Raw genomic sequence first — 12436 nt, forward strand, 5'->3', positions numbered from 1 at the left:
GGGGACGGGGCAAAACCCGCGGCCCTGAAGGCAGCGGGCTCCTGCCTGGGGAAGGGCCGCTCATGGCTGTGCCACCGCTTCTCGCGTTCCTTCTTTCTTGCCCTTCAGAAAAGGCACCTGCCGGGTTGGGACTGAAGCTAGTGGAAGATGCACAAAGGCAAGTCGCGATCTCCAGGGCTGCAATAACAACAGGTCTTAATTGTCTGCTGTTGGGGCTGACTCAGCTGCCCCTCAGAACGCAAGACCCTTTGCCCCCCGCCCTCCCCGGCAACCGATGAGGGCTTGCGGTGTTGCCCAACTCCGCGAAGCGGGTCCCCAGACTGAAGCCACCCCCGCCGGACACGTCCACGAGGACCCGTGCCCCAGCCAGGGCCCTCCCGGCGGGCGCATCGGTGTGTTCTGCGTGGCCGTCAGCAGGAGACCGAGGCCAGATCTGCTGGTTGTTGCTGCAGCGGTTCCTCCACGTAACTTTTTTAATTCCAACGTTCTTCCTATTTAAGAGAGTGGGAGGTTTTTTTTAAGGTGTTTTTAAACGTTCGAATACATCAGAAAGTACCAGGAAAGGAGCAAAAATAAAAGGAATAAATGGACCTTAAAAGGAAAAATATCAGCTCTTCATAAAAGAGGAGAAACGTCTCGGAAAGGAAAAGTCCTCTTACTGCCTTCCTTTTAGTTAGTTGCCCTAGGATGCCAAACTAATTCAAAGTTGCATTTAACTTTCTATGAACAGTAAGTCTCGAGTGACATCAGTCTTTCTACAGGGGGGAAAAAAAACAAAAACAAACAAAAACAACAGTTACTCGGTTTGAGGGCCTTCCTTCCTTCCTTCCTTCCTTCCTTCCTTCCTTCCTTCCTTCCTTCCTTCCTTCCTTCCTTCCTTCCTTCCTTCCTTCCTTCCTTCCTTCCTTCCTTCCTTCCTTCCTTCCTTCCTTCCTTCCTTCCTTCCTTCCTTCCTTCCTTCCTTCCTTCCTTCCTTCCTTCCTTCCTTCCTTCCTCTTTCCCTTTTTCTCTCTATTTCTCTCTCTCTCCCTTTTTCTTTCTTGCTTGCTTTCTTGCTTTCTCTCTTTCTCTCTTTCTTTATTTTCTTTCCTTTTCTTTCTTTCTTTCTTTCTTTCTTTCTTTCTTTCTTTCTTTCTTTCTTTCTTTCTTTCTTTCTTTCTTTCCTTTCTTTCTTTTCTTTCTTTCTTTCTTTCTTTCTTTCTTTCTTTCTTTCTTTCTTTCTTTCTTTCTTTCTTTCTTTCTTTCTTTCTTTCTTTCTTTCTTTCTTTCTTTCTTTCTTTCCTTTATTTTATTTATTCTTTCCTTTATTTTATTTATTCTTTCCTTTTCTTTTTTTGTAACTTTTTGTGGTATTCCCTTGCAGGCGCCTTAGTAATGAATGAAATGTAAGTAGGATTATTTGGAAATACTAGAAAGGATTACGTGGTAAATCCATGGAACTGGGGTTTGAACAGGGTGGCTTGTAGCTTTGGACAATATATCGAAAACATATTTCAAGAAAATGGTGTGAGTTGTCGGAGAAGAGAGATTTGAGCAATAAGGACGCTAAGCATCGTCCGCCCCTCCCACGATTATTTCTGTCGGAGCATGAAATGCTCTGACTCCTCTCACCCCAATCGGATCCTGATCAGGGGTTATCCTTCCAGAACTGGTAGCGATGGGAATTTTCCAATAGTTAAGAGCGCGGTGACTGCATTTATGTCCAAGGTTGGTTTTGATTTTTTCCCTACAAGCATAAAGGGGATCCCTCCCTCTTCTGCTGTGTTCGCATGTATCACCTGAAAGTAGGAACGGCGGGACTTAATTAGGAAGTGATCTTTTGTGTCGCTTTCTCGTGGGCTTTGCTTCTACACTTAGAGCAGAATTCCCACTTTAAAGGCTGGTGAATTGTTCTCCTTTGCAAACGAAAGAGGTAACGCTAACCCTGTTAGTGTTTCCCATAATGGAGGGAGTTTCTTCTCTCTCTTTAAAAAGAATAGCTTTACAAATAAACTCTGAGATTAGCGGTGTGCTTTGGAGGCGGTTCTCTGAGTTTGCGAGGTCGACGTCGAGAGATACTCGATTTCATTCTTCAATTAATTCAACTCTGGACTGGGAAGAAGAACGGCGGGGGTTGGGGAGGTGAGAGGGGGAGAGATGTCTCTAAACTGCTACGCAGACAGAAGTCTGAAGTATTAACTCACCACCTCCCTCTCCGGTCAGACTTTTTTTTTTTTTTTTTTTTTTTTCCCCCCAGCTCCTTCCTACGGGAGGCAGGACCCTGTCCCTCGGGGAAGCCCAGGAAAACGCAGATCTCTCGGCACCCTCCGTCGGCTCCTGGGAAGATGCTCCAGCACTTTGAGACAGACCTGGTGTTTTTTGTTGATTTTTTGTGGGGTTTTTTTGCTTGTTTGTTTGTTTGTTTCCCCGTGTGCTTCTGCGTATGTTTCTCTTCATTTCTACCCTTTTCAACTGAAGACGGCCCCGCTCGCTTCACGGCCTCCCAGAGCCCCTCCTGGCGGGGCGAGGGCGGGGTGCCGGGGAGGGCGGTGAGGCACCCTGCGGCGGGGGGACAGACAAGGTGCCTCCGGGGGCCGCCGCTCACCCCAAAGCGCACTGACGCTGGGAGCCATGTGATGGCCCCCTCGTTATAAGGCGGGGAGGAAGGCCGCCCTCTCTGGGACTCGGCCCCAGCCTTTTCACCATCTTTCCTTAGGCCCAGTAAGCCGCCCCCCTTCGCCCTCCCTCCTCGCCAGCCTCCTCCCCTCTCCTCCTACCAGGACTAGGCGCGCTCCCTCCTGCCCCGCATCCATTAATGTCTAGGGGCTGAGGTGAGGAGAAAGAAGGGGGAACCGACTTCCAGTCGCCGCGGCAGAGCCCTCCCTCCCCCCAAGCCTCGACCCCAACCAAAAGCAAACCCCAACAAGACCCCAAGATAGGGGGAGAGGAAAACAAAAGAAAAAAAAAAAAAAAAAAAAAAGAAGAGCGAGCGAGAAATCAAAAAAGCAGCAAAAAATAACCCGAAACAAAACCCAAGCAAGCCGCCGCCTTCGAGCGGGCGGCGGGAGCTCTCCCTCGGCGCGGCGGCGGCGGCGCTGGGGGCCGGCGCGGCTCGGAGCGGCCCGCCTGCCCGGGGCGGCGGCGGGGCGGCTCTCGGCGGAGCGGCGCAGGGGCCTGGCGGCGGCGGTGAGGGCGGCCGCCCGCCCGCCGCGCCGCGCCGGCCGCCACCGATGCGCTGCCCCGCCGCCGCGCCATGACCCTGAGCTCGGAAATGTCCGAGGCGTCGGCGCTGGCTGAGGAGACCGACATCGATGTGGTGGGCGAGGAGGACGACGAGGAGGACGACGAGGAGCCGCAGGCTCGCCGCCGCCGCCGTTCTTACGCCGAGGACGAGGAGGAGGAGGAGGAGGAAGAGGACGAGGAGGATGTGGGCGACCTCCACGACGACGCCTTGCTGCCGCGGTCGCCCGTGCGCGGCGGAGGTGGAGACGGCGGCGGGGCGGGCAGCGGGGACGGTGCCGGCGGCTCTCGGCCCTCCTCGCGGGGTGGCCCGGAGAAGGCGGCGGCGGGCAGCGGCGGGGCGGGCGGCGGCGGCGGCAGCGGGGCGGGCGGCGGCGGCAAGAACAGCCTGGTGAAGCCGCCCTACTCCTACATCGCCCTCATCACCATGGCCATCCTGCAGAGCCCCAAGAAGCGGCTGACGCTGAGCGAGATCTGCGAGTTCATCAGCGGGCGCTTCCCCTACTACCGGGAGAAGTTCCCCGCCTGGCAGAACAGCATCCGCCACAACCTCTCCCTGAACGACTGCTTCGTCAAGATTCCCCGGGAGCCCGGCAACCCGGGCAAGGGCAACTACTGGACACTGGACCCCGAGTCCGCCGACATGTTCGACAACGGGAGCTTCCTGCGCCGCCGAAAGCGCTTCAAGCGGCAGCAGCTGCCGGCGCCCGAGCTGCTGCTGCGCGCCGTGGACCCCGCCGCCTTCCTCCCGCAGCCCCCGCCCCAGCCCCCGCAACAGCCGCCCTGCGCCTACGGACCCTACGGCTGCGGCTACGGCCTCCAGCTGCAGCCCTACCATCCCCACTCCGCCCTCTTCGCTTTCCATCACCCCTCCCCGCCGCCCCGCCAGCCCCCCGCCGCCCCCGGCAGCGCCCCGGGCGCGGCGCTGCCCCCCGCCGCCGCCGCGCCGCCGGGCCCCTTGCTGCCGGCTGCGGAGCTGGCACGGACGCCCTTCGGCTACGCGCACCCGCTGGGCCCGGCGCTGGCGGCCTCGCTGCACGCCGCCAAGCCCGGCAGCGGCGCGGCGCTGGCCCGCTCGCCCTTCTCCATCGAGAGCATCATCGGGGGGGGGGGCGGCCCCGGCGCGGGCAGCAGCTGCGCCTCCCAGTCGGCCGCGGCGCCGGGGCTGGCCCGCTCGCTGGGGAGCGCCGGGGCCACCCTGCCCCCCGCAGCCGCCCTGCCCGCCGCCCCCGGCTTCGCGGCTCGGATCTCTAACTGTTAAGGGTTTGTGAGTCTTTCCGAAGGTAGGATCTGGGGTATCTCCTTTCTCCGCCGCTCGGATGCTTGGCGGACGCCGCCCAGAGGGGCTGCGGGCTTTGCGCGGGGATTGAACCGCGGGGCGCGGTATTTTGCAAAGCCAGGTCTAGCTCCTGTACGGGCAGGTGGTCACGTTATTGGAAAGTTACTCCTTACTCCTTAAACATATATATATAAAAAAAGGTGATAATTAATGTCTCTAAACTGTTAAAGTTCGGAGATTCTCAGGTCTAGGAGCTTGAAAACAGTAATGTACAGGAAAAATAAAGGCTTGAAGGAGGACAGCAAAGCAATACTTTTTCATTTTAGTACACTTGTCTCATGTACTTTTATAAAAGAAAAGATTAACATGTTTACACAGAAGAAAGTCAAGATTATAATTTCTTATTTTAACCTGTGTTTTGTACTATAATAGACTTATGGAGTTTTTTATTTTGTACTTTATGCGTATTCTTTACAAGGAATATTGTTAAAAATTACTGGCAAGTATTATTGTACCGTTTTAATGTAAAATTTTTACACATTTTCAAAAATAAAATTTTTAATTTAAAAAAAAAAAAAAAAGCAAAACTGAAACCAAACGTAAAGACCAAAGGAGCCCAGCCAGACAATTGGCCTCGGACCCTTCCTTCCTTGATTCTTCTCCCTTCAGGAACACAGATTTTTTTTTTTTTTTCTTCGGGACTAATAGCACGATAGTCAACGAATTTTTACAGCTGGAAATTTGTTTTGTCAGGCTTTGACCGCGAAGATCAGAATATGATCTTTGCGGTCGAACAATTGTTAACCCTAGCAGAGAATCATAGACAAAAAAATTAAAAAATATATTAATAAAAAACAAATTAAAAAAAACAACAACAACAAAACCAACCAACAAACAAAAAAGACAAAAGAGAGGATAGATAGAAATAGGTCTCTCTTGCGGGAGTAAAGCCACTTCTGTAAGGCACTGATCAGGGGGTTGATTAAAAAGCGAGTTTCAAACTATTTTTATATTTTGGATGTTCTAAATCACAACTGCATAACAGTTTGGTTTCCAAAACGTACGGAACTTCAGAGGGATTTGTCCTGGATTCTTATGTTTCTGTGAAGATAACAGGGACATGTGTTTCTACTTTCCAGTACATGTAATTTAAAATGAGCGTTGAAATACCCTCATGTGATGAGCTGCTTAAGCGCACGAGCTATTGAAGTAAGGATATATAAGTGTACAAAACAAGCAAAGCAGCATTTCTGATTCTGAGCACTCGTCTTAACCAGCATAAGATCTATAGAAATAGACTTAATAGACTACAACTATTTTTTAACCAAAAAGTCCGCCTCAAATATTCGGAGTTTAGGCACGAGAAGAGAATCGCAGATTTAATTTAAGAGTAGGCGTGTGGTTGCTTGTGGACTAAGTAGGCGTTTTTCAAATCAGGGAAGCACTTTTCAAGTACAACTGCGTTTATAATAATTTAATACATTCAGGGATAAATTAGGTTAGTTTTCGTAAAAGAGAAGGGGAAAGGGAGGGGTGTCTTTTCGTGCCCTGTGGAGTGAAGAGGGGAAGATTGTGTGGTTACATGCTTTTATATATCAAAGTACCTTGTTGCCTTGGTTTTGTTTTGGGTAGAAAATGATGCTTAGTGGTTTGTTTGTGGCAATGTAGTGTTCAATTAATTATTTTCAATAACTGGAAGACTGGATATAAGGTCTCTGCTGGCCTCTATTTGCAGTCCATAACTGGAGGGCCTCTTTGGGTGCGCCGGATCCCTTAGAGCACAGGACGTACAGTCCCGTTTAATTTATAAAACTAAAGGGAAAATATCCCAGAGGCACCGCGTACATGCCCTTCGGAGGGAGCGCATCCTTTCCACGACGGACCGATTAACTCGCTTTCTCCGAGCCCGCTCAGGGGGTGCACCGGGCCGCCGCGCCGATCCAGGGCAGGATACCGACCTCGGCTTAGGCGTTCCTGGGAGACACGGCTAAAATCAACCAGGCCAAGGTTTTGCGAGAGATGACGAGGCTGTAGCCCTGAGCGCAGCGCGATCGGGCTCCCCGCGGCGAGATGCTGCCGGCCGACAGTCCTGCTCCTGGCTGCTGGAGCAGCGGCCCAGGGTGAGAGGCCATGGGAAGCCTAGCGCTGTCCCCGTGCATGCACTTAGATGGGAAGGTTCCGGCGCCCCCCTGTTTGCTTCTCTCGGCCTCCCGGCAGCAAACCCTGGAGAGTCCGAGAACCTCTCCTGTGCGGGGGCGGCCCAGTGGGCCGCGGGGTCCTAGCGTGCCCACAGCCCTAGCCTCGGGTCTCTGCGGGGAAAGCCGTGCTTAAAGGTGTATAGAGTGGAAACTGCTCGGCCATTTCTTCCTTCCACGCTTTATGCCAGTCGTCTGCATCCTGTTCGAGCAGGGCCTTCACCTGGGAGTTGCAAGTAGCAATACGTGCTGTAGCTTTATTTATTTTTAAGAGCTGAAAGGGCACGGGGGCTGTGGTGCCGGGGAAAGTCTCCTTCACTTGTTTTCTCCGAGTCCGGCGAAAGCCGCTCGGGCCGAGCCCCCGGGGCCCGGCGGTCCCGGCTCCCCGCGCGGCCACGCTGCTCTACGCGGTGCCTGAGGGCGGTGGGGCCGGAGCAGGTGCCGGCAAAAAAGGCGCCGGCCTCGCAGCCCTTTGATGGGCTAGCAGCAAGGCCGGGCCGCTGCGCCCCATTCGCATGCAAATAGCCCTCCGTGCCCCCCCACCCCAGCCCCCCCGCCCCGGCTTTCAAGGCGAACAGAGAGGACTTGGAATTCTCGCAGGGACGGAACCCGGACTAACAATTCCTCCAAAATAGGCTGGGCCCTAATAAACAAGCTGGTGGGACAAACAGGATGGTGTCGCCTCCTTCTCTTCCTCCCGGCTACAAAGTGTGGATTCATTAACCCGTCTCCTTTTCTCATCATATCCCCGAAGGGCTGAGAGACGAATTACTGGAGCTGAATTGGGAGGGGATTGCTCTATGAGGGGGCTAATGTTTCAATCAGTTCCTCCAAAAGGACCACACAAAAAGAAACTTTTTACTTTATGGTGCTATTATGCAGAGTTTTAATCTAGGGATAGATTTAGCCAAATGTTATCTATTGGGAATTTAATGAAGCCCTTATGTATTCAATCTCTTTTTATGCCACACACGGTGTCTGTATCCAGAAACGTTTCCTTCCACATATTTCTTTGTCTCTGTTCGGTGATTTATATATTTTTAATTAGATTTTTAAAAATAATTTTTTTTCAAGCATCTTATATAACGTTTCTTGCAAGCAGGACTGTGTTAGGTCCCTTCCCACATCCCCTATAAAAGAAATTTCCCCTTCCCTCCCTCCTTTTGAGGCTGATTAGTTTGCACGTCCGCTCACTGCGCCCTTCTCTCCGTAACTTTCCCCCCGCCTTGTGCAGAGGGGCCTGACATTGTGCCTGCTCTGCGGGCACCAGCGTGGGCTGTGGCAAGCAGGCGCATCCCGGGGGTCTGGCCGAGCCGCGGGACTACCGTGCGCGGCTCCCCGGCTCTGAAACCGGTCTCCTCACAAACCTTCCCGATCCTCAGCTCCTAAGGGCCATATTTTCACTCCTGTTTTGTTGTTGTTTTTTTTTGTTTGTTTTGGTTTGGGTTTTTTGGGTTTTTTTTTTGGTTTTTGGGGGGTTGTGGGTTTTTTTTCTGGTGCAGCGAGAGGCATTCCTGGGGGCAGCGGGGTTTCGGTTGGTGCACCCATCGTTCTCGCAGGCTGGTTTCAAGTACACAGCACCAGCCCAGTCCCCTAGTCCGGAGGGTGAAGGACGGGGGGAAGAGGGCCTCACTTGCTCTCAGCTTCTCCTTTTTTTGCAGCACTGGTGGTGAGGACAGAGCGCTTGGTAGCCCACGCTAAGACTGAGGCCTATGCGAAGGACGTGTCCGAAATTGGGTCTGGTTTAAGAGTCCCTTGGCAGGGCCCGGAGGCTCTGCTCCGCATGTAGTATTTTCCTTCATTACTTCCAGTAAGTACTTCAGTAGTCTCCGATAGTATTGTATTTGACAGAAATCACGGAAATCATGATAGTGGCCAAATGCTCCCTGCCCTGGGATTTGCTAACAAAAGCAGACCCGTTTTGCAGTTTCTCCCGTTCCCCTTTCGGCGCTGCGTCTGGCCGCAAACACCCTTGGGACCCGGAGACAGGCGGGGACCGGCTGCTGTGTGCCCGCAGCCTGGCGCCTCCGGAGCAGGTATGTGTCCTCTCGCCCTTCGCCTCTGCCGCCCCTCATCCCCAGGCCCCGGTGACTTGCCGCAGGTGACTGCAAGGCCTTCTCCCCCTGCTCTGTCAGTCCTTGCCCTTCCGAAACCTACACCGGGAGAGCTACGTCGAGCAGCCGGCGTAGACTCTCCGCTTGCTGCCCCTTCCTGTGCTGCAGATCACGACTGAGATGTGGAGGAAAGAGTGGTGCATAAGTGTGTGCAAGGAAGTGGCACTCTGGACGTTAGCGAGCTGCTTTCGGATCCATGCTGCGGCAGCAAACGTGCTCGTTGCCTTCCTGCGCACACGGGTGCCTATCGATTTGGGGGGGTAGGCGGAGACACTCAGGTGAACCCCCCAAATTAGTAAACTCCTTGTTTCTGTTTTTCTCTTACAGAAGAACCCCGTGCCCCTCAGCTGGTCCTCGCCCGGAGGGATGCTGCGGGCTCTTCGCAGCCCAGACGACCCCCTTCCGGCCGCCCGGCCCGGCTCGCCATGCAACTCCCGGCCAGACCAAAAAGAGGAGACGGAAACGCTGCGGAGCTGAGGGGTGCGCAGGGAGCCCCGCGGCAAAACACGCGGCCCACCCAGCGGCAGCAGCGCGGGTGGCAGCGCGGGCTGTGAGCAGCTGCGCAGCGGGGCAGACAAGCCGCGGCCGCGCTCCGCTCCGAGCCGGCCCGTGGGAGCGGGGAGGCACCCGCCGGCGGCTCGGCGAAAATCACCGCGGGCGTTGCGCCTCGTACGAAGATGTGCATTCGGTGCAGGTCTGCGGCTCCGCGGGCTGCCGGGCAGTGGGGCTCCAGCTGCGGGCGGTGCCTTGGAGGAGAGACCTAGTGGATAGGCCCTGGAGCACCCAGAAAGTAGACAAGAAATACGGGATGGACTTTGCAGAATACTTTTAAAAAATGTATTTATTTATTTTTAATGCAATGTCTAGCTAATTTCAGAAATTGTATTCCTGAGCTGAATTCGGAGGGAAAATTGTGTTGTGGATTTTGTTTGGTGTTTTGCTTTGTATTAGGTTTTTTGTTTGTTTGTTGTTTGGTTTGGGTTTTTTTTATTGTGGGGTCGGTTTTTTTTTTTTTCGTGTTTGTGTGTGGGTTGTTTTTTTTTTTTTAATCAAAATAATATAACTTGCCCTTTCTCTAAACCACAAGAGACCTGTTGAATTGATTCTAAGTTTCCCTTTCGCTGATGGAGCAAAACGGCATGCAGAAGTCTGCGGGGCCCCATATTTAGATGATAAATTATACAATTTATGTTGGAAGCAAAAGGATAAATAGAGATTTTGGTTGCTGCATTCATTCGTTGTCTGAAGCTGGGAAAGCCTTATCCACGGTTAATCCGAAGGTATTTCTCTACCCGCCGAGCAACGGAAAACCATCTGCCTGCATCGAAACACGTGTGTAAGTTCAGCCGTTTGCGCCCGGGACGCGGTGCTGCCACCGACCCGCGCCCGCGCATCCTTAGCTTTGAGGTGGTCGCTCTGTGAAGCCCTTGTAAATCCTGGGAATATGGCTTTTCGTAGAGGGATAGACATAGGTCTGCTTCTCGAGTTCGATTACGGGAGAGCACATGGGCACCTGTATACACGAAATACATTAAACACACACAATCAAGATAAATTAGGTGTCTTCCTCGGGTTTTCTTTTCGCAAGATAAACACTGTCACGTCTGTTTATTCAGCAACCACTAGATTAAACTGATAGTTTTCTAATACACGTGTATACAGTGAAATTCCACCTGTCGGCTACACAAAGGGAGGGATAAAGGAATGAAGTCTGTTCGGATCAATAGTTCACGATTAAAGGAACTATTGGCGGAAAAAAATAACAGTCAAGGGCAGAGGCAGGAGGGGAAGGTATGTCAGGTGACTTGCTTGCCCGAAAGTCGATGAGGTCAGAAATTGCGGACAGTGGAAAATACACTATTCCTTTCAGTCTGCCTCTTAATTGCACAAGATCCCGTCTGGTGAAGGACGGTGGGTCCTGTCACACTTTCTGGAAGTCCTTAACTTTTTCTCAGCACAAATGGCGCTGTGTGTGGGGCAGCGCACACGATCATGTGTCCCCGTACTGTCCCGCAAGCGCTCGGCAGCCGGCGGCCTCACTAACACCAAACCGCAGACATCCTTCACTCTGCCTCGCACTTCCATGTGAGAAGCCAAAGGGCGGCCCTTCTCTGGAAATTAACCTCTTTAGATCGCTTTCAGCACGATTCCCCTCGGGATGGCTCTTTCCCGGGTGTTCAGACATCTGCCGGCGGGACACGTTTTTCGGGGGACGTCCACCCGCCCATGAAGCAGATCCCCGACCCCGCGCACCGGAGCGGAGCTACTGACAAGCGACATGTATGTCTCTGCTTTTAAACGGACTCCCTTCCTCTCCAGCCTCCTCCCTACCCAGAGGAAGCCCAGAACAACTTGCTCACACTTGGGTAAACCAAACTCAGAGCTCCAACAAGAGGTTTTGAACCCAGGCCCAGAGCTGCTGCTGCTCCTGAGGCTGCGAACCGGCGCAGATCGCCCGGGTGAGCGGCGCAGGGGCAGAGCCGGGGGCGCTGCGGGGAGCCTGGCTGGAAGGGACCGGCTGCTCCGTGCCTCCTCCAGGCCACAGGTGGCCTGTGTGGGGCACCCGGCTGCCCGCTGGCAGAGCAGACCTCAGCTGCCGGCGAAAGAGCGCCCTGGGTTGACAACCCGCCCTGACACCAACCACCGCTGACCCTGCCCGGTCCTGCCGTCGGCACCCACGCGGGACATTTGGAGACACCATAGGGAGATTCGGGGGGGGGAGGGAGGGGGGAGGAGAGAAGATGAGGGCGAGCGGGGAGCCCGGTGACGGCGCTACAAATCCCTCGGCAATTCAGTTCTGCACCTTTGATTTGAAAAATCGGATTCCTTGAGTGGAAACAGTTGACAGGAACCTAAAAGGATTAGCTGCATTCCACACAGGATCATTTTTACTGGTAACATTTTGAAACGATTGATCCCTTCCAGACCATAAACAATGTCCAGAAAAATGATCTAACGAGACTTCCATTGTTTCCTTTTGTCTAAGAATCCCCTTTCGCCAGCAGTTTGATTAGGGACTTTGACAGGCTGGGTCATAATTCCATCCCCCACTCTCCCTTTTCGAGAGCGAAGTATTGAATTGGAAATCGCTCAAAAATGGTCCCGTAATCCCAACCTTCCAGAGAGCTACAGTGTGCGAGAAAAGGCAGGTAGGCGGATAGAGTAGGAGAGTGGGAGGGGAGTGTGGGTTCAGTTGCCGCGGGGTACCAAAATGCGAGGTGGGGGTCTTTCTCTCCACCATGATTCTCCGGAGGGCTTTTGTGCCGGCCTAGCGGAAGTAGGAGAAGAGGAAAGCCCGTCGGTGGACACGCTTGCCCGGGCCGTGGCGAGGACAGGAGCCCACGCACGGCCGTGTTTCTCCCCGGGGCCGGGAGGGAGTCACGATTCTCCAGCCCTGCCTTATTTTTCCCCCCTTTCGCCGCGTCTGAGGATAGGACACTTAACAGGGTGACATTAACGGGGGAGGGGGAGAGGAGGCTCTGCCCTGCTGACCGGCCGCCTTTTCCTCTGTTTTGACACCTGCGCGCACTGCCCCATCCTCCTCTCCCTGATTTATCTCCCAATTAAAGGTTCGGCCTTCCTCAAGCCACCCGTGCTGCTTTCCTCTACACCCACCTCCTTGCGAGGAG

At 53.6% G+C, this 12436-nt stretch overlaps 1 protein-coding gene across 1 annotated transcript; it reads left to right on the forward strand.

Annotated features, from left to right (window-relative positions):
• The first annotated feature begins 3232 nt into the window (after positions 1-3232).
• On the forward strand, positions 3233-5047 carry FOXD1 (forkhead box D1). Its single transcript, XM_051642844.1, has one exon. The coding sequence runs from the start codon at positions 3233-3235 to the stop codon at positions 4478-4480; it is 1248 nt and encodes a 415-aa protein (XP_051498804.1). The 3' UTR covers positions 4481-5047.
• The last annotated feature ends 7389 nt before the right edge of the window (positions 5048-12436 follow it).

Source organism: Apus apus, chromosome Z, assembly GCF_020740795.1.
Source record: "Apus apus isolate bApuApu2 chromosome Z, bApuApu2.pri.cur, whole genome shotgun sequence".
Taxonomy (NCBI): Eukaryota; Metazoa; Chordata; class Aves; order Apodiformes; family Apodidae; genus Apus; species Apus apus.